This window comes from Macaca fascicularis, chromosome 6 (assembly GCF_037993035.2).
Source record: "Macaca fascicularis isolate 582-1 chromosome 6, T2T-MFA8v1.1".
NCBI classification, from domain to species: Eukaryota; Metazoa; Chordata; class Mammalia; order Primates; family Cercopithecidae; genus Macaca; species Macaca fascicularis.
Window position 1 is genome coordinate 62,686,249 of NC_088380.1, and position 26,228 is coordinate 62,712,476.

A 26,228-nucleotide genomic window follows, 5' to 3' on the forward strand; every position below is an offset into this window, starting at 1 on the left:
TCAATGTACTTTATGTTCTTAGCTCCTACAATTTAGCCTAAATATTTGCCTTGGCATGCTTATACTAGTCCAAGCAGGCGTTAAGTCATAGCCTGTTCTTCCTTATTTGGAGGTGTTTTTACCTTTCTCAGCATTCCAGAAGTTACTTCCTCCTTCCTTTGTTCTCCTCTGCCTTTGCCTCTTTTAAAAAGTTTAAAAACTTTTAAAAAGTTTTAAGTTGCTAGCCAATCAGGACAAATACAGAATATGAAGTCCTGTTTCAGCCAGTAGAAACTGGACACAGCAGTAAAGTAGATGTGTCAAGTTATAAATGACTCTGTCTCCTTTGTTCAGTGTACTCTCGTGGCAAAACTGCTGGCGAGTGTACCCTTTCTGCAGAAAGTAAAAATTTCCTTGCTGAGGAAATTAAATTTATGTTCAAGTGCTATTTCTTTATGGCACCAAAGAACAAGCATTTCTAACATAGGCATGAGTCATCATACCCAACCAATCTTGTTATGTTTAAGGGATAAAAGTTAGGCTAGTATGGGTAAAGAGTAGTTAGTATTAGACAAGGTTAGAGAGAGAGGAAAGGATTTAAATCAAATGGAATTTTTGCAGGTCAAGTACAGAATTTTGGTTTAATTACAAGGTTAATGAGAAGCTTGTTTAGAGAGGAGTCATGTGATGCGATGTTAGTTTTTACACTTCTTAGGTCTTGAACGGGTTATAGCAAAAGAGAATAGTTCAGGAGAAAATGATGGCTTGAACTGGGTAGTTGAGATAAATGAAAATAGTTTTTGGATATCATATGGAAGTATTTTGGATGGAAGGTTTCAGTAAGAGGAAAACTTTGATAGATTGAATTTAGGGCAGGGAGTGGTGAGGGAAATAGAAAAATAAAAGATTACTCTTAGGTCCTGTTACCAAGTAACTTTGTAATTACTCTGTATTCTCATGTTGGTGATCTGTTTTTTCCACTTAATAATCATAACATTGAAATTTTACAGTATAGTTGACCCTTGAATAACACAGAGGTTAGTAGTACTGATCCCCCCTTGATGTCAAATTTGCTTATAACTTTTGACTCCCCCAAAAACTTAACTACTAGTAGCCTACTGCTGACCAAACTCTTGATGATAATATAAACAGTTAACACATATTTTGTATATGTATTGTATACTGTATTCTTACAATAAGCTAGAGAAAAACTGCTACTAAAGTCATAAGAGGAAATATATTTACTATTGATTAAGTGGAAGTGGGTCATCATAAAGGTCTTGATTCTTGTCTTCATGTTGAGTTGGCTGAAGAGGAAGAGAAGGAGTTGGTCTTGCTGTCTCAGGTGGCACAGATGGAAGAAAATCTAGATATAAGTGGATTTGCATAGTTGAAACCTGTGTTGTTCAAGGATCAACTGTATAAACAAACTCTGGGAATGGTAATAGTACTGTCATATCCCACCCCCATTCTCAAGATGTGGTTGTCATTGACTATGATAATCCTAGATTTGGCAGAGTATTATTTCTAATAGTATACTTTAAAGATGCTATGCACACGTAATCACTGCCAAAATCTTAATTCTGCTTAGTTTGTATCTCTGAAGGAATCATGGTGATATGCATGCATATTTGCTTTACAGTAATCTCAGTACAATGTTTTTTTTTTTTTTTTTGAGGCGGAGTCTCCCTCTGTCGGCCAGGCTGGAGTGCAGTGGCGCGATCTCGGCTCACTGCAAGCTCCGCCTCCCGGGTTCCCGCCATTCTCCTGCCTCAGCCTCCCGAGTAGCTGGGACTACAGGCGCCGCCACCACGCCTGGCTAATTTTTTTGTATTTTTAGTGGAGACGGGGTTTCATTGTGTTAGCCAGGATGGTCTCAATCTCCTGACCTCGTGATCCGCCCGTCTCGGCCTCCCAAAGTGCTGGGATTACAGGCTTGAGCCACCGCGCCCGGCCTACAATGTTAGTAATCATTCATTTTTTTAGGTGATTAAAATATTTATATTAAAATTCATTTTATTTAATATATATTAAGTACCTTCTTTAAATAAGGCAGTTTGTGTGCTAGGAATATGGAAAATACCTGAAAGAATACTGGAAATTTAGGATTTTAGAGGATAAATGCATCTACCAACATTAGCTTTAGAGTACTCATTCAATGCTTATCTCACTTTTGTTTTTAATAATCCTGAACATCACTTGTTGAAATACAGATTTGAACTTGGCTTTGATAGTGAGTGTGTTAACTAGTGATGACAACTTTAAGAATTGGAGGCTGGGTTCAGTGGCTTATGCCTGTTTTCCCAGCACTTTGGGAGGCTGAAGTGGGAGGTTCAAGTGAGGCCACGAATTTTGAGACCAACCTGGGCAACATAGCAAGACCCATTATTTACAGAGTTTTTATTAAAAAGTTAAAATTATTATTAGTCCAGATGTGATGTCTCACTCCTGTAATCCCAGCACTTTGGGAGGCTGAGGCAGGTGGATCACTTGAGGCCAAGAGTTCGAGATCAGCCAACATGGTGAAACTCCATCTCTACTAAAAATACAAAAATTAGCTGGTCATGGTGCTGCTCACCTGGAATCCCAGCTACTTGGGAGACTGAGACAGGAGAATCACTTGAACCCTGGAGACGGAGGTTCCAGTGAGCTGAGATCATACCACTTCACTCCAGCCTGGGTGATAGAGCAACACTGTATCTCAAAAAACAAAACAACAACAACAAAAAAGATTAAATTATTTTTTAAAAAATTAGTCTGATTTTCCTCTTCTCTGATCTCAACCTTATGCTAAGGAGGGATTATTTCTTAGATTGATGCAAAGACATTCTCTTGAGTTTTTCTTTGTTTTGTTTTAAATGAAAGCAAGTTTATTAAGAAAGTAAAGGAATAAGAGAATGACTACTCCATAGGCAGAGTAGCCTGTTTTTTAATCCTGATTTTTTTCTTAGTTATGGATAATGAAACTTAAACACACTCTTGTTTTCTCTGACCAGCAATTAGTATAGATAGTAACTATTTTAATGGCTAGCAGAGTAAGCTGAGAGTAAGGTTTATGAGTAATTCATCTTTAATACAGGCTCAATGTCCTTTATCTGAAATGCTTGGGACCAGAAGTGTTTTGGATTTTGGATTTTTCGGATTTTACATTTAGTAGTTCAGCATCCTTTTTCTGAAAATCCAAAATCCAAGTGCTTCAATGAGTAGACAGAGCGTTACACTGGCACTCAAAAAGTTTCAGATTTTATAGCTTTTCAGATTAGGGTTATTCAACCTGTAGCTAAGAGTTGGTCATATTTGATTCATCAGTTACAACATGTATGATTCTGAGATTGCTTTCAAAGGATTTATTTTTAAAATGTGAAATGTTTATTCCAACTTTCTTCCAGCCATCTTTAAATCCTGAATATGAGAGAGAACCAAACCACAATAAATCTTTAGCTGCAGGTGTGTGGGGTAAGTAATTTTTTATCTATATTTGAGGGGCACAAAAATGTTGATATTTATAGGTTTCACTTTTTGCGTTTTTTAAAATAGAGAGCAGGCTAGAATAAAACTTTCTTTTTAAAATATTTGTATTTGATGTACTTAGCTACAAAAAAGGTAACATTCATCTTTAAAAAGGAGTTTTGGAATAGAAGAGTTTGATTTGAAGTAGTTGATTTGCACATGCTAGTATCATTAAACATACTCAACTTGAATATGACTTAAATGGTAATAGTGTAATGAATTGAAACAATTTTGAGAGCAGCTGGATAATGTAAAGAAACAAAAACTGAGTTTAAATTAATTTTTAGTTGTTCAAAGTTAACTGTGAAAGTACTTCTGATCATAGTGTGACATGAAGTTAATATTTTTACCTATGAAAATGGTTATATATATATATACACACATATATGTGTAGACTGTCACAGATAATTGTATAAATTTGCTTGTGGAGCTAGTCTATATTTGAAATTACTTGTCTCTGATTTCTGATTTTCAAAGCTTAATGAGAGTTCTTCTAGTAATAACCCAGCCCCCATTTTTTTTTAAAAGACTGCTGACAGTTCAATTTGATAGAATTTTACAGAAGATTAAACTGAACTCATATAGTACAATTTAGACAGCTTTTTAAAGATTCAAGTGAAGTTTAAAATAATGGAAAATTTTATAATACTAAGATTTGACATCTGAAAAATAAATTTAATTATTTGATACTAAATTCAGAGGTGCTCAATCCATGTTGGAACTTAAACACATGTTCATTTGTATTTTTCTATTGAAAATCAACTCACTAAAACAAAAGGATTGTGGCTTATGACAGCATACTAGTCCTAACAGTAAAGGCATTATTTTAAACTTTGCCACTTCCTGTGCTGTATTGTATGTATGAGGTGAAATTCGGGAATTATTTTGTTTTCTTTTGATCTCCCTCTTTATTTAAGGGCTTTTTGAGGGTGGGGGTGGGGGTGGTCAGACACTTTTGTTAGAACCATGTGAATGGCATTGTTTTTTCTGTATTGCAAATTAGTATTTCTACCACTCTCCCCAGGCCTACACGCCCAGACACACACATACCCAACCAAAAAAATCTCCCAAGCTCCTCTCTTAGGTATGTTTCCTTATTATTCAGTTTTTCTGGGAACAACTGATTGCATAAGAATATAGAACCACCTGGAAGGTGTTAAATAGAATCTCTAAGAAGTTAGGAATAATTTGGATTTGATTAGAATGAAAGTAAATTTAAAAAGTCAAGAATGCCAGTGAGCGTTTGTCATATAAAACTATAGATACTATTGGTACTGATCCTGGGTTGATTTAATAATCTTAGAAATGATTTAGAGACAAAGACATATTTGAAAATAATGAGAGTAAAATGTATTAATATAAAGATTTTGGTTCTACTGTTTCAGGGTTGGTCTAAGGATTTTGAGTACTAGTTGAAAAGATGTTCAAAAGGAAGATGTACTCTTTACTGTGTTTAGGTAAACTAAGAAAATGTGTCTGCATAAACAAAAAAAGAAAATGGTTAATTGTGGAATGGTTAATTGTTAAATTCCCAGTACTTCCCATAGGAATACAATGAAACTCTCATTGTATCACACTTTACTATTCCTCTCTCACTTTCCCCCCTGGGTTCCCAAGTATTGTTTTCCCTATTGCAACACTTAAAATAGCTATGTTCCTGAGGAAGACAAGAGAATTTTAGGAAAGACTTCAATAGAACTTTTCTAGTGCTACTTCCTTCCAGGTAAGTAAAAATTTACTAACAAAAATATAATATTTATAAAAAGAAAAAGCAATTTGTCCCTGAAACTATAATTTTGTAGATCAAAAACTGGCAGACTTAAACATGATGCCCCAATTTGAGGGATACCCTGCGGGGAAGGTAATTAAGCCATTTGTAATATAACTACATAAATTGAATTCTGCTTAGAACCTAGTTGGCTTTACTGGAAACACCTTCTTGCAGCTTATATCTGTGACTTCAGTAGTGTTTTTATCTTAACCAGGATTGTAGCGGTTTGTTACGTGAAATTAATGGTTATTAAATATTCCATCTCCATGCTCTTAATAATTTAAAAGTAAAACAGGAATTCAAGCTGCCTGTGAGAATTTAAAAATAATACAATTGTTTGATTTCTTTGGTGAGTGAGGAAGAAAGAGTGGTGTATGTTCAAGTGTTAGTGTGCAATTGAGTTGAGTTGCATTAATAATTAGTGGCGACCAGGCACAATGGCTCATTCCTGTAATCCTAGCACTTTGGGAGGCCAGGGCGGGCGTATCACCTGAGGTTGGTAGTTCGAGACCAACCTGACCAACATGGAGAAACCCTGTCTCTACTAAATATAAAGAATTAGCCGGATGTGGTGGCGCATGGCTGTAATCCAGCTACTCGGGAGGCTGAGGCAGGAGAATTGCAGTGAGCCGAGGTCACGCCATTGCACTCTAGCCTGAGCAACAAAGAGTGAAACTCCGTCTCAAAAAATAAAAATAATAAAAAAGTTAGTGGCTACTGATCGTGTGTTTTCAGAAGTTCTAGGGAGGACTGTTTTTGTGTCAGTGACTATGTCAGCAACATATTATTGGCAGGGCTTAACATTTACTTAAGATATTAAATAATGAGAAATTTCAGTGACTAGTAATTAGCTTAAGCATGGTCTTCTTCCAACTCAGCATTTATATATTTTTTTCAGCTCCTTGGTATTTGATGAGCTTTCTTGATTTTAGCTCATAGTTGATATGCTACTTAAGAACATAAAGGTTCATTGCTCAGAGTTCTTTTGGTTCGTTGAGCATTCTAAATCGAAGCAAATTAGTGACCAGTTAATATAAATGGGTTGTTTTCTAGATAATTCCAATATTTGCCACAAGCATACAGGTTGACATCTTTGCATTCAGTGAGGTAAATTATGATGAAAGCCAACGGGATTGATTTTATTAATAGGAACTTTGATAAACAGAATTAAGGGAAGAGAAAATTCTTCATTGAATTTTTTTGACAGTATTCTGTTGATGAATTGCTTTGTATGTTGAAATGACTTTTGAGTATCTGTCTTACATGAAAACAGTTGTTAAAATTATAGTGTTTTAAGAAAAAAGTAGTGCGACATGTGTTCAAGGTTGAAAAGGGAAAATTAATAGGATTCGAGTAGACAGCTTGATACAGCTTGACCCAAGTACATTTTATTTGGTCTGAATTACTTGTTCACCATGGAAATTGTTGATATTTGTGAAGTGCGTATCTTTAAGCATGTTCTTTATATGAACAATGTTGAGAGCCCCCATTAAAGGGAAATACCATATCGATTGGTGTTGATATAAGTTATCACAGTTAGTGAAACTCATTTGACTAAAACTCGTAGTATTATAAACCGAAATAGATTTGTTAATAAAGATGTTAATCAGCTGGGTGTGGTTGCTCGTGCCTGTAATCCCAGCACTTTGGGAGGCCAAGGTGGGCTGATCATCAGAAGTCAGGAGTTCAAGACCAGCCTGGCCAACATGGTGAAACCTGTTTCTACTAAAAATACAAAAATTAGCTGGTCATGGTGCTGTGTGCCTGTAATCCCAGCTACTTGGGAGGCTGAGGCACAAGAATTTGCTTGAACCGGGGAGGCAGAGGTTGCAGTGAGCCAAGATCGCGCCACTGCACTCCAGCCTGGGCGACAAAGAGACACTGCATCTCCAAACAAACAAACATTAAAAACCAACAAAATTCAAACAGCACCAATTGTTATAAAAATGATCTTTAACATATTTTTTTGGTATTGAAATTAGTGTTCATAATAGGAATTTGTTGAAATTGCTGTGTTATAGAGTCTTTGCATTTGGTCTGTGTATATACTATTGTCTTAGTGATCAAAACTTAGTGTCAAGTTTTCTCTTCAAATTAATTGGAAAGCTTACTGGGTGCAGTGGCTCATGCCTGTAATCCCAGCATTTTTGGAGCATAGGATGCAGGGGTCACTTGAGGCCGGGAGCTCGCACAGAAGAGACCCTTGTCTCTACAAAAAAGTAAAAAATAAATAAACTGGACGTGGTTTTGTGCGCCTGTAGTCTTAGCTACTTGGGAAGCTGAGGTGGGAGGATTGCTTGAGCCCATGATTTCCAGGTTGCAGTGAGCTATGATTGTGCCACTGCACTTCAGCCTGGGCAGCAGAGCAAGACCCTTTCTCCAAAGAAAGAAACAAAAAGAAAACTTGATTAATAATTACCCTTCACTTGGCTACATGCTTTTGTTTATACATTAAATTTGCTTCTTCTGTCAAAATAATAGGAAACTAAATTATTAACTGGCATCAATGTGATGATGACTCTTGACGTCACTTGGTATAGTGCAGACTTGCAAGCCTCTTATCCCAACCATTCAGTGTAGGTTTACTATTGGAGTTGGATTGGTAAGCATTTTGAAAACCTGCCACGGGAACAATTTCCATTTGCTTCATTAAGATAATAGTGGGAGAGTATTGAGTTCAGAATCAGATGTGGCTCTAACATTAGATCTTTTGCTTATTGATTATTTAGATTTTGGGCAGATTTCTTAATCTGATTGAATTTATTCATTTGTGAGGTGAGGATGACCACAAAAATTATAATGAGAAAAGCACTGTTGGGCCGGGCACGGTGGCTCACACCTGTAATCCCAGCACTTTGGGAGGCCGAGGCAGGTGGATCACCTGAGGTGGGGAGTTCAAGACCAGCCTGACCAACATGGAGAAACCCTGTCTCTACTAAAAATACAAATTTAGCTGGGTGTGGTGGCGCATGCCTATAATTCCTGCTACTCAGGAGGCTGAGGCAGGCGGAGGTTGTGGTGAGCTAAAATCGCGCCATTGCACTCCAGCCTGGGCAACAAGAGCGAAACTCTGTCTACCCCGCAAAAAAACAAAGAAAAGCACTGTTAAGGTTAAATTGTCTACTGTGTAAAAATCTTTGGTCATGTCACAGGTGTTTAATAAATGTCAGCTAATTATGTTGTTCAAATCCAATAAATGAAGGAGATTCTCGTAGATTTGTTAGAAGGCAAAAATGAATTTCTAGGTAGTGGGCCAAAGAATGAAGTAGTTAAATGTAGTCATTGAGTCAGAAACTTCATGTATGTAGAAGGTAGCTATATGGAGATTGTAGTGAAAGAAAAGAGGTGAGGAATTGAAACGTCAGCTTTGAATTATCTGTGTGGCCAATTTACTTTGTATTATATGTGGCAGTATTTTGGTTCTAATTTGTCTTCCTGAGAATTGGGCCAGTTCCCCGTCATCACTGCATTTATAGAAGACTAGTTCTTACTTTCATAGGTATGGGGAGAGCATGAATAACAAGACAGTAAAAATGATAAAGTCAATTATAGGGCCAGGATTCGTGGCTCAGGTCTGTAATCCTAGCACTTTGGGAGGCTAAGGTGGCAAGATAACTTGAAGCCAAGGGATTGAGACCAGCCTGGGCAGCATAGTGAGACCTTGTCTCTACAAAAATAAAAAGGTCAGTTATTGTCAGGCTACAGTTATTTGCGAGGATAGAGGGAAATAATGTTAAGAAAATCCAAAGGTCATATTTGCCTTCAGTTGTTCTGAACTTAAATTTGAACATGAGAATACCTGTGTAGGTGAGGTTGAGGTAATAAGCACATGAAACTTACAGAAGGTAGTCACTTACTTTCTCATTCTTTTATATAGGTGTTAAGGTCTTTCGTCAATATATGTTTTCTCTTTTAAAAGGTAAATATTTGGGGTCTTCTTCATATAGTTAACCAAGTCACAAAGCAAACATTGGATAATGTTTGACTCTAAGAGCTTAACTACTTGGCAAGGTTTTCCTAGGAGAATTTGTGGATAAAATCTATGAATAGATGAGCCAATTTTTAAATAATATAAAATGGGGATACATGATGCAAATTAATTCTTGCCTTTTAGTGCCACTTCACTTCTTCCATTACTTAGAGGTTATAGTTACCATTAAGAACACTTCTTTTTCTTAAATGAGCAGGTTTATGTTGATTATTCAGAGTTGTTACACAGGACATAGATTGGTTTTATCATGTCTATCTTAAGTTTTTCTTTTTCTTACTCTTACATGTCAACCTAAAATTCTTTTTTCCCCCTGCTATCTAATTCCAGGTTAAGTAACCTGAAATTCTTGCAAAAGGGCACCTTTAATTTTGAATTGTAATTGGAATCCTATGCTAGTGACAGTGTATAGCTTTTCTGTATTTTTTTCTGGTAGTTATTTGAATATGAAACATTTCACAGTAAATCCCAGACGAGCTATTGTTTTTCATTTTATAGGTGACAGATTAAGTAACTTATATAAGATGATACAACTGGTAAGATTGAAACTAGTATTCAAATTCTGATAAATCTAGTACAAAAGTACATATTCTTGTGTAGTATTTAAATGTGAATTCTTTTTGTGGTTTTCGAGTCAGGGTCTTGCTCTGTCCCCCAGGCGTGAGTGCAGTGGTGCGATCATGGCTCATTGCAGCCGCAACCTCCTATGCTCAAGCAATCTTCCTGCCTCATTTTAAAATGTTTTCGTGGAGATGATGTCTCATTATGTTGCCCCACCTGGTCTTGAACTCCTGTGCTCAAGTGATCCATCCCACCTTGGCCTCTGAAAGTGCTGGGATTACAGGTTTGAGCCACAATGCCTGGCCTAAATATGAATTATTACTATTTTTTAAAAATGGAGCCTCACACTGTCACCTGGACTGGAGTGCAATGGCGTGATCTCATCTCACTGCAACCTCTGCCTCCCGGGTTCAAGTGATTCTCCTGCCTTGGCCTCCCGAGTAGCTGGGATTACAGGGGCCCGCCACCACACCTGCTAATTTTTTGTATTTTTAGTAAAGACAAGGTTTCACCATGTTGGCCAGGCTGGCCTTGAACTCCTGACCTCGTGATCCACCCACCTCGGCTTCCCAAAAATGCTGGGATTATAGGCATGAGTCACTGCGCCTGGCCTAATACGAATTCTTAGCACAATAACGGTATATCCCTCCCCTTCCCTCTCAGTCTCTCGTCTTTCTTCAAGGACTTTTGTCATCTCTTACTCTGTCACCTACTCTTTTGTGAGTGATTTCTTAGCTTTCACTTTTCTTCTTTTTAGGATATTTCATCATTCTTTGTACTGAAGACCTCATTGAGGAACTAGCCAGAATATTTCTTACTCCTAGGTGTCTAGGAATCCAGTTTTGGGAAAGGTGAAATTTGTACTCAGGAACTATATTGAGGCTTAAAGACAGTATATCTACTTGCCTATCTAGTTGTTATCTCTTCTGCTTCTTTGTTTTTGTTTTGAGACAGGGTCCTACTCTGTGGCCCAGACTGGAGTACAGTGGTGCCATCACAGCTCACTGCAGCCTCAACCTCCTGAGCTCAAGGGATCCTCCTATGTTAGCCCCCCAAGTAGCTGAGACTACAGGTGCTCATCACTATGTCTGACTAATTTAAAAAAAATTTTTTGTAGAGATGTAGTTTCACTCATTGTATTGCCCAGGCTGGTCTTGGACTCCTGGACTCAAGCAGTCCTCCCACCCTGGTCTTCCAAAGTGCTGGGATTACAGGCGTGAGCCACCATACCCAGCCTACTTCCTGGATCTGATACATTCATATTTATACAAATTTTTATTTCTTCTCATGTCTTCAGCCTTCCACATCGGATCATTTTCCGTCTGCCTAAAGTACATTCTTTAGAATTAGTAAGGATCTTTTCTTGAATTATTTTATTTTTATTTGTCAAAGTTGCATTTCTGCCCTCTGCCATATCTGGCATTTTCAAGTCCCGATCTCTTTGAGGCTCTACTTGGTAGATTAGGTCCTCCTCAGCTGTTAGGTTCTTTTGTGTACACTCTAAATTGAAACTTTTTATTTACTTCTCTAGAAATGTGTGTTGAAATCATTTTCTTGCTGATGACTCTACTCCTATTTTATATAGTTGTGTTTGATTTCCTCCCTTATAGTAATTTTAATGTAAGAATCTAGAAGAAGATAATAAACTTACGTGCTTAGTCAACCACATTGAACTAGAAGTCTCTGTTAGCCATGTTTAAACTTAGTTGTGGTATAGTGGTAGAACTGCCCTCTGCTTTAACACCTGGATTCCTCTCAGATGAGATTACCTTTTACATTTTGTAGCACTGATCATTCCTCAGATTCCTGGGCTTTACTTAACTTAGATTTCGAGTTATATGCTAAGATTTTCTCTGACATTTTATTAATAGCAAGAATCTTTTTTTTATCCTTTATCCATGCCATTATCATCTGCTTACCAAAAATAATTGGAAATCTTACATTGTTAGTACACTCCTAATATTATTTACTCTTCTTTGTTTGAGATCTTTTTTTTTTTTTCTTTGAGATGGAGTCTTGCTTTGTCACCCAGGCTGGAGTGCAGTGGCGTGATCTCGGCTTACTGCAACCTCTGCCTCCCGGGTTCAAGAGATTCTCCTGCCTCAGCCTCCCGAGTAGCTGGGATTATAGGCACGTGCCAACATGCCCGGCTAAGTTTTTTTGTATTTTTAGTAGAGACTGGGTTTCGCCATGCTGGCCAGGCTGGTCTTGAACTCCTGACCTCATGGTCTCTCCGCCTTGGCCTCCCAAAGTGCAGGGATTACAGGCTTAAGCCACCACGCCTGGCCTGTTTGAGATCTTTATTTGTTTTTGTTCTGTTACCTTTATTGTGTATCCTTTGGTGATAATACTTTGTGTGTTTTTGTGTGCCAGAAGGAAAAAAACCCATCATATTGGGCTTTTTTTAGACTGTCAGGAAGTTCGAATATTTACCCTACTTAAGTCAACGTGTTTAATTTTTGGAAAGATGAACCTTTTCTCAGATTATTGTAAGCCCTTGTTCTTTTTATCCTTTAGCATTTCAATAGGTGAAGCACCATACCGGCTTTATCTTTTGGAGAGCTTGAACCCTCCCATGAACTGAAGAGTCCCTCCAGGTTTCCCTAGGAGTCCATATTTAGTTTTGGGTTTTGAGATGATCCTTGAGGAAGCTTGATTTAGGTTTTGAGGAGGGAATCATTACAAATATCTACCCAACTCACTAATTCACATGATCTTATTTAATGTGCAGAACTCATTTTTATTTATTCTAAACTTTGCAGCTATGAAACTGATGTTTTCAAAGTTTTTGTAAGGATAGAAAGACTTCATTGCAATGTCTGTTTGATTATACACACACATTGATTATAGAAATAATATTTATTTTTAGCAGCTGTAGTAGTCTTGAGAAAAGTCTGCCCTTAGCAATTATTCGTAGTACTTATTTTCAGAAATCAGGATTGAGTTGGTTGTTCTGCATTCATATAATGCATTGAATGTAGATAAATGGTCAATAAATACATGAATTGATATTGTGAAATAGAATTCTTAGTCATAACTGAAGTATTTAGAAATAAAAGGAATGTAATTTCTTATTGGTAATAATTTTGTAAGTGGAGTAAAATGAAAAAATTGAAATTTTAATTCTCTTTTCAAACGGATAAGGGAAAATAGAAGTGTATTTTATATTCTATATCTTAAGAGTCATTAGGTTGAAATTTGCAATTTTTTATAGTTAATGCAAGACATGTTAGAATATAATTTGTCTTGGTTTTAACATTCAGAGCCACTGTCTAGCAAAATTTATCTGTGTTACTTGACATTGCCCAGTTCTTTCTATATTCTGTGGGGTAATGTTTTAGCTTTACTTCTTAAGTTGGGATATAGTTTATACTTACTTAGTTTAGTTATTTTACCCAGGAGGTAGCTGTTAGTTTAAAAAAAAAAAGTTTGGAATATACTGTTCTTTTGGTGGTTTTATTCTATACTAAAATTTGAAATTGTGAGTGACTGTTGTTCGTGCTTTATTTATGCAGAATATCCTCCGAATCCTAAATCTAGAGCCCCAAGGATGCTGGTCATTAAGAAAGGTAATACAAAAGACTTACAGCTATCTGGATTCCCAGTAGTAGGAAATCTTCCGTCGCAGCCAGTTAAGAATGGAACTGGTCCAAGTGTTTATAAAGGTTTAGTCCCTAAACCTGCTGCTCCACCTACAAAAGTAAGTTCTAAATTACCACAAATGTAAATTTTGAGTTGATAACCAATTTATATACTGTGGGGGAAAATGTTAAAGAATTTAAAATGTGTATGAAGGTACTTCATGGGGTGCCGAGTTCTAGGTGGCAAGAATTGACCCATATGTGCTCTTAATTATCTTTGATGTGGTGTGTGCGTTTGTGTGGTTTTATTGTTTTAGCAGTAGTAAGTGAAACCTACAAATTTTTTTTTTTTTTTTTTGCTAGATGTATTTGTGATATATTTGCTTAATGATAATATATAATGCTGTTTTACCTGGTGCTCAGTTTTGGGTTTTGGAAACTTACATGTTTTCTTATTCTCAAGTGAAAGAAACCCAACTTTATGTAACTTTGGAAAAATAGCAGATTAGTTAGATACCTAAATGCTCAGTTTTGATTTTATTTGTAGAAAAAGGAACAGAGAACTGTGTAGGAATAATGCAGTGTGATACAAAAATAGTTGTTTTTATGAGCCTAGTGTAGTCTTTTTTGTTTTATAATATTGATGGTTTTTGTCTTTCTCCTATAACCGGTTTTTGATAGCCATTAATGTTTGTGTGTTTTTCTTTAGCCTACACAATGGAAAAGCCAAACAAAAGAAAATAAAGTTGGAACTTCTTTCCCTCATGAGTCCACATATGGTGTTGGCAACTTTAATGCTTTTAAATCAACTGCCAAGAATTTTAGTCCATCAACAAATTCAGTGAAAGAGGTATGACATTAAAAATTACTCTTGAGGAATGTAACATTTTAATTTTGATAATTTAACAGTGAATAAAAGGTAGACATTCATTAAATGAATACGTTAAAATGAGTTTCATTCCTTCAGAAAACTGGATTCATATACTTCATTTGTTAACCAGTTTTGCACTTTGGGAAAGTAGGAATCATTTAAAATATTTTAAATGAAAATTCCCAGCTGGGTGTGGTAGCTCATGCCTATAATCCCAGTACTTTGGGAAGTGGGACAGGAGGATCACTTGAGCCCAGGAATTTCAGACCAGCCTGGGCAATATGTGAAACCCTGTCTCTACTTTAAAAAAAAAAAAAAAATATATATATATATATATATATATATATAGCTGGGCATGGTGGTATGTGCCTGTGATCCCAGATCTTGGGAGGCTAAGGTGGGAGGAACACCCGGGCCTGGGAGTGTCAAGGCTGCAGCAAGCTGTGATTGTGCCACCGCACTCAAGCCTGGGCAACAGAGTGAGACCCTGTCTCAAAAGTGGTGGTGGCAGGTTGGAGATGGGGGCGGGGAATTCCAAACATCCTAAAAAACAAAGAATAATTTTTTGGGGGGTGGTGGGAGGGACAGGGTCTCTGTTGCTCAGGCTGGAGTACAGTGGCTCATTTGTGGCTCACTGCAGCCTTGACCTCCTGGGCTCAAGCAATCCTCCCATCTTAGTCTCCTGATTGTCTAGGACTACAGCTACAGGTGCTTGCCACTGGGCCAGCTAATTTTTTATTTTTTGTAGAGATGAGGATCTCGTTATGTTGTCCAGGCTGGTCTCAAACTCCTGGCATCAAGTGATCCTCTCTCCTCAGCTTCCCACAGTTCCTGGGATTACAGGCATGAGCCACCACACCTGGACCAAGAGTAATTTTTAAGAAAATAATTATGAAAATTGCATTGTTATTTGATACTTGTGATAATTACGTTGTAGTATTGAACTTAACTAATGAGGATTTGTATTGTATAATGTCTTCTTTTGGGGATGGTGGACATTTTATTACTGTTAATACTGAGTGGGGCGAAAGGAGGAACAAGAGAGAAAGGTATGTATTGTTACTGTACTGACTGTGAGTACCTGGTAGTTCAGGTATTTCTTTTTTTTTTTTTTTTTTTTTTTTTTTTTTTTTTTTGAGACGGAGTCTCGCTCTGTCGCCCGGGCTGGATTGCAGTGGCCGGATGTCGGCTCACTGCAAGCTCTGCTTCCCGGGTTCACGCCATTCTCCTGCCTCAGCCTCCCGAGTAGCTGGGACTACAGGCGCCCGCCACCTCGCCCAGCTAGTTTTTTGTATTTTTTAGTAGAGACGGGGTTTCACCGGGTTAGCCAGGATGGTAGTTCAGGTATTTCTTTCTCATTTGATCGAGGTTTTGAAACTCCCAGAACAGGGAGTTCTCTGACCAGTCTAGTGTCAGAGGACACCCATAACACTTATTATACCTGAAACTGCTTTGTGTACTGTATTGGAACCCCTCATATACTATTATTTATGATCTCAGACACAGAATTTTTGAACTTTGAGGGAAGGACTAGCATTCCTAGCTGGTTAATTCTGCTAAGATTAGCTATACAAACATTAATGCCAACAAGTAAGCATTATTATGGTTTGTTTCCATGACTGATAATCCATATGACACAGAGTTTTAACATTCTGTTTTATGTTCCACTGTCAAAACACCAAAGAACCAAAAACAAAAGGATTCTTTCTCCTCTCCTCCCTGCTGTCTCTCAAACATTTCCCGGGTGAAATTCACTCAGATAAACCTTACGTATGTGTATAAATAATTATAAAATAGATCTTACTGGAGCTGTTACTGAACTGTAGAGCTCTGTGTAACACGGTTTGAAAAGCTGCTCTTCTGTGTATTATAGAAAAGTTTAAACAATCCTAGGATGCATTTATAAAATAATATTTAGACGCCTAATTTAGAATCGTAGTTCTGAGTATTATTAGACCTTCATTGTTTGTGGGACAAGAAAAATCTTTTGTTGACTCATTGAGTAGGGGAAAATACAGGGATAGAGAGAACTAGACTTTAACATAGACATTGTGATCAATTTTGTTTTCTGTAAATAAAGGTAAAATAGGAAGCTGTGGTAGTAATGAATTTTATGTTGACATTGATTCCTTGGCTACATATTTATCAGTATTTCTGAATTTCCTCTTAGTGTAATCGCTCAAATTCCTCTTCTCCTGTTGACAAACTTAATCAGCAGCCTCGTCTAACCAAACTGACACGAATGCGCACTGATAAGAAGAGTGAATTTTTGAAAGCATTGAAAAGAGACAGAGTAGAAGAGGAACATGAAGATGAAAGCCGTGCTGGCTCAGAGAAGGTAATTGAATAGCAATAATTAATTTGACATTGGTGTGTCATTGAAATATTTGAGCATGTGTTAGGACCTTGGAATACATTTGAATCATCTCCTTGGAAAGTAACTTGGAAAGCCATGTGTATAAATAATAACTTCTCTGTTCTCCCCTCCCCTTCCTCCTCCTCTTCCCCCTCCTCTTCCCCCTCCTCTTCTCTCCTCCTCCTCTCTCCTCCTCTTCTCTCCTTCTCTTCTCTCCTCCTCTTCTCTCCTCCTATTCCCCCCTCCTCTTCCCCCTCCTCTTCTCTTCTCTTCTCTCCTTCTCTTCCCCCTCCTCTTCTCTCCTCCTCTTCCCCCTCCTCTTCTCTCCTCCTCTTCCCCCTCCTCTTCTCTCCTTCTCTCCCCCCTCCTCTTCTCTCCTCCTCTTCCCCCTCCTCTTCTCTCCTTCTCTTCCCCCTCCTCTTCTCTCCTTCCCCCCATCCCTCCTCCCTCCTCCCTTTGTTTGAGATGAAGTCTCTTTCTGTCACCCAAGCTGGAGTGCCATGGCATCATCTTGGGCTGCTGCAACCTCCACTTCCCAGGTTCAAGCGATTCTTGTTCCTCAGCCTTCCTAGTAGCTGGACTATCGGTGTGTGCCACCACACCTGGCTAATTATTGTATTTTTGTACGTCTAGCTAATTTTTTCATTTTTTGTAGAGACGGGGTTTCACCATGTTGGCCAGACTGGTCTTGAACTCCTGACTTCAGGTGATCCGCCTGCCTTGGCCTCCCAAAGTGTTGGGATTACAGGCTTGAGCTACTGTGCCCAGCCATGACTTCATTTCTAAAGTAGACTTACTTCATTCTGTAGTTCCTGTGGAAAAATACATTTAAAAAGCGTTCTTGTTTATATCTGCTTTCTTGTGCTTCTCCCATTTTGCCTGACTTCATGCTTTTAGTTTTACCTTTGTTGTATAGATAGGAATAATTAGGGTAAGAAAGCTTTGGATATCCATCCAAAATTAGGAATGAAAAATATGAAAAATTAATTTTTCATTCCTAATTTAATAAGTATTACATTTATGGTTGTTGGTTTTTTTGAGATAAGAGTTTTGCTCTTGTCTGGAGTACAATGGCATGATCTCGGCTCACTGCAACCTTCGCCTCCTAGGTTCAAGCGATCCTCCTGCCACAGCCTCCCAAGCAGCTGGGACTACAGGCGTGTATCACCACGCACAGCTAATTTTTTTGTATTTTTAGTAGAGACAGGGTTTCACCAATTTGGCCAGGTGGGTCTGGAACTCCTGACCTTAGATGATCCGCCTGCCTTGGCCTTCCAAAGTGCTGGGATTACAGGGGTGAGCCACTGCGCCCGGCCACATTGATGTATTTTCAGTGGAAGCTTAGTTAGGATCTATTAAAAGTTTTTAATAACTGTATTCTTTAGAACTCAATCTTTTTTTTTTTTTAACTCTCTGAAAATCAGGATGACGACTCATTTAATTTACATAACAGCAATAGTACTCACCAAGAAAGGGATATAAACCGAAACTTCGATGAAAATGAAATTCCTCAAGAGAATGGCAATGCCTCGGTGATTTCCCAGCAGATCATTCGGTCTTCAACCTTCCCACAAACTGATGTTCTTTCAAGTTCACTTGAGGCAGAACACAGGCTAGTATTTGTTTTTACTTTTTCCTCAGCATTTTCTGTATTCAAGATTTCAATACTATAGAGTTTTTGTGTGATTTAACAGGTTTGAGATACAACTAATGCCATAAATTTCACCCATTATGATATACAGATGATTTTTAATATATTCAAAGTAGCCCTTTGTTCATTTGCATTTACTTTTCATTTGCACTCTGTCCTAGGCAGCTACTATTCTTTCTATAGATTTGCCTTGTGTAGGTATTTTATATAAGTGGAATAATACAGTATGTGATTTTTGATGTCTAACTTCTTTCACTAAGTATAATATTTTCAAGGTTTATTGGCATTGTAAGCACATGTCAGTACTTTATTCCTTTTTTAGTGCTGAATAGTACACTATGTGACTATACTGCTTTTTTGTTCATCAGTTGATGAATATTAGTTGTTTGTACCTCTTTTTTTTTTTTTTTTTTTTTTTAAACAGTAGGCTCTAGTCCAGTCTACTTTTTGACTGTTTTGGATAATGCTGCTGTGAACATTCATATATAAGTTATTGTGTGGATATGTTTTTATTTCTGTTGGGTAGATACCTAGGAGTTGAATTGCTGGGACATATGATAGCTCTGTGTGTCACATTTTTAGAAACTGTCAAACTATTTTCCAAAATGACTATGTCATTTTACTTCCTCATCAGCAATATAGAAGGTTCTAGTTTCTCCATATTCTTACCAACACTTGGTGCCATCTATCTTTGATTAGTCATTCTAGTGTGTTTGAAGTATGATTTCTTTTTGTGGTATGATTTACCAATACTTGGTACCATCTCTCTTTGATTAAGTCATTCTAGTGGGTGTGAAGTATGATTTCCCTAATGACTAATAGTGTTGAGTGTCTTTTTATGTGCTTATTGGCCATTTATCCTCTTTGGAGAGAAATAACTGTATAAATACTTTACTCTTTTAAAATTACATTTTCTTACTAAGTTGTAACAGTTCTTTATATATTTGTGTATAAGTCTGTTGTATATGATTGGCAGATAATTTCTCCTGTGAGTTTTTTCATTCTCTCAGTAGTACAGCCACCTCCCACCCACCTCTGCCCTGCCCCCACCGCCACCCCACAGGCACCTTTTGAGATGAGGTCTTTCTGTGTTGCCCAGACTGGTCTCAAGTGATCCTACTGAGTAGCTGGGATTACAGGCTTGCACCACCACGCACGGCGTCAGTGGTACCTATTGAAGGGCAGAAAGTTTTAATTTTGATGAAGTCTGGTTCATCTAGTTCATTTTTTTCCTCTCGTGGTTTATGCAGGTTTTCTGGATGATGTGAGGTAGGAGTCCAAATTCATCCTTTCCCACATGGATAGCGGATTGTCCCAATATGTGATTTATTTTTTGAGACAGTATCTCACACTGTCACCCAGGCTAGAGTGCAGTGGTGCGATACTAGCTCACTGTAACCTCTGTCTCCCAGGCTCAAGTGATCCCCCCACTTCAGCCTACCAAGTAGCTGGGACCACAGGTGTGCACCACCATACCCAGCTAATTTTTGTATTTTTTATAGAGATGAAGGTTTACTATGTTGCATACGCTAGTCTCAAATACCTGAGCTGAAGTGATTCTCCTGCCTCGCCCTCCCAAAGTGCTAGGAGTACAGGCATGAGCCACAGTGCCTAGCCTGTAATTTAGTTTTTATTGTAAAATTTTTTTTTGGACAGGTCTCGCTTTGTCGCCCAGGCTGGAGTGCAGTGGTGCGATCTTGGCTCACTGCCACCTCACCTCCTGGGTTCCAGAGATTCGTGTGCCTTCTCAGTAGTTGAGAATACAGGCACATGCCACCACACCTGGCTAATTTTTGTCTTTTAGTGGAAATGGGGTTTCACCATGTTGGCCAGGCTGGTCTCGAATTCCTAACCTCAAGTGATCCACCTGCCTCAGCCTCCCAAAGTGTTAGGATTAACAGGTGTGAGCCACTGCTCCGAGCCTGTTGTAAACTTTAACAGCACTTTTTGCTTCCGTCAGTATAGTCTTAAGCATTTTAAAAAATAGTAACCTCTTAAGTGGTTTAGTCTTAGAATTGAAGAGTCTTTATATCTAGAATTTACTTTTGTTTTTTGTTGTTAAAAGCAGGTGTTTTTGCAGAAATGACACACCCTTACTGTATTCCTTAAATAACCACATGGTTCGGCATAACTAAAGGATTTAAAAACTACAAAAGCAAAGAAAGTTAATAGTTTATACTCTTAGATTATATTATTATTCTGTAATTGCTTTGTATAAACTGAATTTTTTTTTTAACTTAAAAATACCTTCTAAGACAAGCTTAGGGCTAAGTTACGTTTATTAACAGCCCAGTTGATTGACTTTACTTTTTCCCAGTTTCTTCTAGAACCTCATTTAATTCTAAGACAGTGGAAAACTGGGTTATCTCTCCTCTTGAATAACTTTTGTAGAATTTATTTATAATTTCAACTTCTATTTCAATTAAGAACATAAGCTACATGAGGCCAAACGTTTTGTCCATTTTGTTCACTATTGTATCTAGCACCTAGAATGGTGCTTGGCACATTACTTTGCTTGAATTTGTCGAATGAGTGAGTGAAGTAAATATTGCAGTATTTTTCTGTTTTGTAAATCTGTACTTATTTTGAGGAATACTTTAATTTTTTTATTTCTAATTTTTTCAGATGTTTAATAGTTTAGTTTATATTTCTCCTGCCAAAGGTTATACCCGCCCCCTTAAAACAAGAAAAACGTAGAGATGAGCTCTCACTATGTCAGTGTGTTTCCCAGGCTTTTCTTAAACTCCTGGACTCAAGTGATACTCCTGCCTTGGCCTCCCAGAGTGCTGGGAGTAGACGCGTGAGCCACCACACCTGGCTGGATTGTCTTTTGTTCTTTTCTTTCTTTTTTTGAGGCAGGGTCTTATTCCATTGTCCAGCCTGGAGTGTAGTGGCACAGTGACAGTTCACTGATAGCACTCCGGTGATGCTCCTGCCTCAGCCACGGGTGCATACCACCGTGCCTGGCTAACTTTTGTATTTTTTTGTAGAGATGGGGTTTTGCCGTGTTGCCCAGGCTGGTCTCAAACTCTTGGGCTTCAAGCGATCCTCCTGTCTCGGCCTCCCGAAGTGCTGGGATTACAGCCGCCATGCCCAGCCTTGCCCGATGCCCCCCGCTTTTTTTCCCTTAGATTGCTCCTTCAGAATAAATCTTTATCTTTCTGTCTTTAATCATACATTATTATTTTATCTTCGTGATTATTTTTGTTTCCCTTCTCCAAATCATGTCCTGTGTTGCTTCTTAAATGTGGCTGTAACTATTGTATGTGAATGTGTAGGCATTTAATTTTGTAGGCTGGGCGTGGTGGCTCATGCCTGTAATCCCAGCACCTTGGAAGGCCAAGGTGAGTGGGTCACTTGAGGTCAGGAATGGAAGACCAGCTTGGCCAACATGGTGAAACCCTGTCTCTACTGAAGATACAAAAATTAGCCGGGCATGGTGGTGCCTGCCTGTAATCCCAGCTATTCGGATGGCTGAGGCATGAGAATCACTTGAGTCCAGGAGGCAGAGGTTGCAGTGAGCCAAGATCGTGCCACTGCACTCCAGCCTGGGCGACAGAGCGAGACTGTCAAAAAAAAAAAACAAAAAAACAAAAACCACACACAAAAAACCCCAGTAATTTTTGTATTTGTACCTAACTTTCTTCTAAAATAATTTATTGGGCTGATAATTGCATTTGAGAATTTAGCTAGATTAATTTATAACTAATTTAGCCAGATAATATCTTTAAATTCACTTGTTTAGACAAAATATAATTTATTGTACATTTAATGTGAATGGATGAATAAGTCACCACACTCTTTTTATTGCCTCCCAAATTGTGGAATTTCACGCTATACGGTTTACAACTTGTGACTGATAGGCTTGAGTGATGGCTGAAATGGCAAATATAGAAAAAATTTAGCAAACATGAATTCTTTTTAAAAAAGATGAACGTAAATAGATATTTCAGGATTTTTTCCCATCATTCTAATGAATCACCTTGTTTTTCCCCTGCTGCCATTTGAAGCCACTATTCTATAGTATGGATATAAATTGTGAAACTATTTTCCTATGATCCAGATTTATGTGTGTTCACATCCCCTCTCTCTTTTGTCTCCCCTTCTCTTTCCCTTTCTCTACCCTTTCCTCTACTCCCTTCTTCCTCTCCTTTCCTCTTCCCCCCCTTATTCCAAATAATGCTGTTATCAGCATCCTTGTATTTATATTCTTAAATATTTGTATAAATGTGTAGGTAACAGATTACCAGGAGTGAATTTGATTGGTCAGATGCCATACATATTTAAAATAATCAGCTACTGCCATGTTATCCCAAAACATTCTGGTAATTTACACTCTCACCAATAATGATTGAAATATTTCTAGTCACACAATTGGTAGAAAAGGAAAAGGCCTGTGTGTAGAAAGGAGAATAATGACACAAACATATCAGATATTCTAATGATTGTAAAAGATGAGTTACCTCTTAAAGAGAGAGAGCATAGGCAGTAAAAGAATACAGATAAAAGATTTTTTAACTCACAGAATCTATTCATTAAGGCCATAGTGAGAAATGGCCATAGTGAGAAAGTTGTCACCTAATATCTTGTCATCCGATTTCCCTTCAGTACTTTAGTAGCAAAAAAAAAAAAGTTGGCCCATACCTTTAGAAAGTATTTCTTATAACCCCTAACAGACATATTGAATGTTTTAACTATTTTATTTTTTAATCTGCAGAGCAGATATTTAGTGCAGGAAGCATTTTGGTGGCTTCTTGTTCCATTTAGGAAGACTTACGAAAGAGAGACTTTCGTTTCATAACTTGACAGAATTTGGTTCTCTGTGACTACTAACAGGAGAAAATGGAGAGGATGAGATTTAGAAACTAAGGCAAATCAAGATGAAAACATTCGGCTGGGGACAGGGACTCACGCCTGTAATCCCAGCAGTTTGGGAGGCTGAGGCAGGTGGGTCACTTGAGGCCAGGAGTTTGAGACCAGCCTGGCCAACATGGCGAAACCCCATCTCTACTAAAAATACAAAAATTAGGCAGGCGTGGTGGCATGTGCCTGTATTCTCAACTGCTGAGGAGGCTGAAGCACAAGAATCTCTGGAACCCAGGAGGTGAGGTGGCAGTGAGCTGAGATCGCACCACTGCACTCTAGCCTGGATGACAGAGCAAGACTCCATCTCAAAAAGTAAAAAATAAAAAATACAAAAACATCCTAAATTGGAGTAAGCTGTAGAGGGAGGGAAAGAAAAAACCCGATACTACATGAAGAGATCGTATCAGTGAATGATTGATGATTACTACTTGAATGATTAGTATATATGTTTTAATTTTTTTTGAGACTTTATAGATTACATTGTGTTTGTCTTTTTAAAACAATGGATACTTTTCTTTTATATTTAGGTTACTGTAAAAGTTTTAACCAATTTTTTTCCCCTAAACCATATAGTTTAAACTATAAAGAGAATTAGTTTTGCATAGGAATACCATTTTCTAGTGTGGACATGAAGGTGAAGGGGGCAAACAATAAGAACATTTTGTTATTTGCAAAGAATATGATAAAATTGTGGATTCAAGATACCAGATTTGGTAGCAGCTAGTTGGAATGGAGGGATAGTTTTATAGAAATGTTGCACAAGGCAAAAAAGATCCTAAGACAGAAAAGGGAAGAAGAGTAAAGGTGCTATTTGATATGGAACTTTTTTATTTAAATTTCTTAGCTTCAGTTTTCTTGACTGTTTAAGTAGAATATGTGTTTGTAAATTTTTCAAAGACATATATCAATACCCTTTTCCCCATTCTAAGCTAAGAGAGTTAATGGCTTCTTTCAGATTTTAGGGTTATTTTTTCCTGTCAAAGTGGAATGATACTTCTTTTCCATTGCTTCATATTTTTTGTAAACTTTGTGACTTCTTAAGTTTTATACATATAAATACTCATATTAGTTGAATTTAATAATCACAGGGCAGTGATAGTTTTGTATGTGGTTTTTTTTTTTTTTTTTTGAGATGGAGTTTCACTCTTGTCACACAGGCTGGAGTACAGTGGCGTGACCTCTGCTCACTGGAACTTCCACCTCCCGGATTCAAGTGATTCTCCTGCCTCGGCCTCCCAGAATAGCTGGGATTACAGGCACCCGCCACAACGCCGGGCTAATTTTTTGTATTTTTAGTAGAGATGGGGTTTCACCATGTTGGCCAGGCTGGTCTCGAACTCCTGACCTCAGGTGAACCACTGCCTTGGCCTCCCAAAGTGCTGGGATTACAGGCGTGAGCCACTGCGCCTGGCCAGTGATAGGTTTTTTAATAATACTTTTCAAATATTAAAATAAGAAATATTAAATACTCAGGCACGTAAATCATTCTTAGTTGTCAAGTTTTAGCAACTTTATCAGAGTATTGAGGGTAGCCTCAACATCAAAGGGATACAGTTGTCAACTTATTTAAGCAAGCACCAAATGAATTAGTGGAAGTAAATGCCAAAGAAATTCAGAGGGTTTGGGGATGGAGATCATTGTGACTTGGGTACCAGTCAAAGGTTTCTTTTTCTTTTCCTTTCCTTTTCCTTTTCCTTTCCTTTCCTTTCTTTTTAAAATAGTTATTTGTATAAAAATTTATTTTTTAGAGACATGGTCTCACTATATCCCAGGCTGGTCTTGAAATCCTAGCTGGCCTATTGAATTGGTGAGATTACAGGCATGAACCATCACGCCTGGCCCTAGTCAGGAAGTTTTAATTGGGACCTAAATTAAATCTTGAAAGGGTTAGACATAAATAAGGGCAAGCGTGCTAGGTAGTAGTTTGGAAAAAGAAGGGATGTAAAGACATGGTTAGAATGGTGTATATACCTAGTTTGTTTTAAGGGTGTTCAGTGGAATATTTTGACAGGAATGGGAAATTTACTCCCTGAAGTTAACGATCATATTGAAAAGGCAGGACTTTAGAGATGTCTTATACTTGGTTTGTGATAAAGTAGGAACTGTGACCCAGGTCTTCTAACTTCTAATCCTAGATTTCCTCTACTGAGGAATTTGAATTTGTGACTATGGCACAAACACAGTTAAGGAGTTTGTTCTTTAGAAAGTGAGAAACCACCGAAAATATTTATCAGAGATGGTAATTGTGAAACTGGTATCAGGATGATGTGGCAATAGTTTGAAGGAGAGTGGGAAGGAATAATTTAAATGAAAATGCAAAGTACAGGTGAGGGTTACGGTAATACAGTCAGTCATGCTTTGCTTAATGACAGGGATATATTCTGAGAAATGTGTCGTTAGGTGATTTTGTCATGGCGTGAAACTCAGAGTGTACTTACACAAACTAGATGGTATAACCTGCTACCTACCTAGGCTGTATGGTATAGACTCTTATTTTTAGGCTAGAAACCTATATAGCATATTACTGTACTGAATATTGTACAGTATTTGTAATTATAATACAGTGGTATGTATTTGTATATCTAAGCATATCTAAACATATACAAAGGTACAGTAAGAAAATGGTATTACAGTCTCATGGGATTATGCATCAGTTATCTGACCAAAATATAGTTATGTGGCACATGTTTGTATGTTTATGAGGGAAAGGGAAACACAGATTGTTTTTATTTTTCTTATTATTTTTTGTAGAAATGGGGTCTCACTTTGTTGCCCAGCCTGGCCTTACTCCTGGGCTCAAGTGATCCTCCCACCTCGGTCTCTCAAAGTGCTGGAATTACAGGCATGAGCTACCACGCCCGACTAGATTATTTTGAAAGCTATTTCAAGAACAGTTAAAAGCTACAGCCTCTGGTGGAGAAGTAGAAATACTTGCCTTCTGTTATATTCTCTTTCATAATAGTTGATAGTTTTTTCCACCTGCATTGCTTAGTTACGATTCAGTTTTTAAAAGTAAAACAGGTAAAAGTTTAGATCCAGCAAAAGAGCAGTCAGATTGTTTTGCTGGTCTAGATTTAATAGCCTCTGTATTAGG

The 26,228-nt window shown here is 37.8% G+C and overlaps 1 protein-coding gene across 24 annotated transcripts in view; it reads left to right on the forward strand.

The window, feature by feature from the left end:
* GPBP1 (GC-rich promoter binding protein 1) overlaps nucleotides 1–26,228 on the forward strand; it is an 86,939-nt gene that overhangs the window by 56,174 nt on the left and 4,537 nt on the right. For 7 of the 24 annotated variants that reach the window (XM_005556938.5, XM_073993474.1, XM_005556937.5 and 4 more), the window contains 6 exons: nucleotides 3,369–3,435; nucleotides 4,514–4,573; nucleotides 13,325–13,509; nucleotides 14,100–14,240; nucleotides 16,432–16,599; nucleotides 18,042–18,229. In XM_005556938.5, the coding sequence (XP_005556995.1) occupies nucleotides 3,369–3,435; nucleotides 4,514–4,573; nucleotides 13,325–13,509; nucleotides 14,100–14,240; nucleotides 16,432–16,599; nucleotides 18,042–18,229 (809 nt within the window). Of the gene's footprint in view, nucleotides 1–3,368; nucleotides 3,436–4,513; nucleotides 4,574–10,696; nucleotides 10,882–13,324; nucleotides 13,510–14,099; nucleotides 14,241–16,431; nucleotides 16,600–18,041; nucleotides 18,230–26,228 lie in introns of those variants that run through there. The other 17 variants (XM_005556941.4, XM_073993473.1, XM_073993466.1 and 14 more) reach the window with 7 other exon arrangements.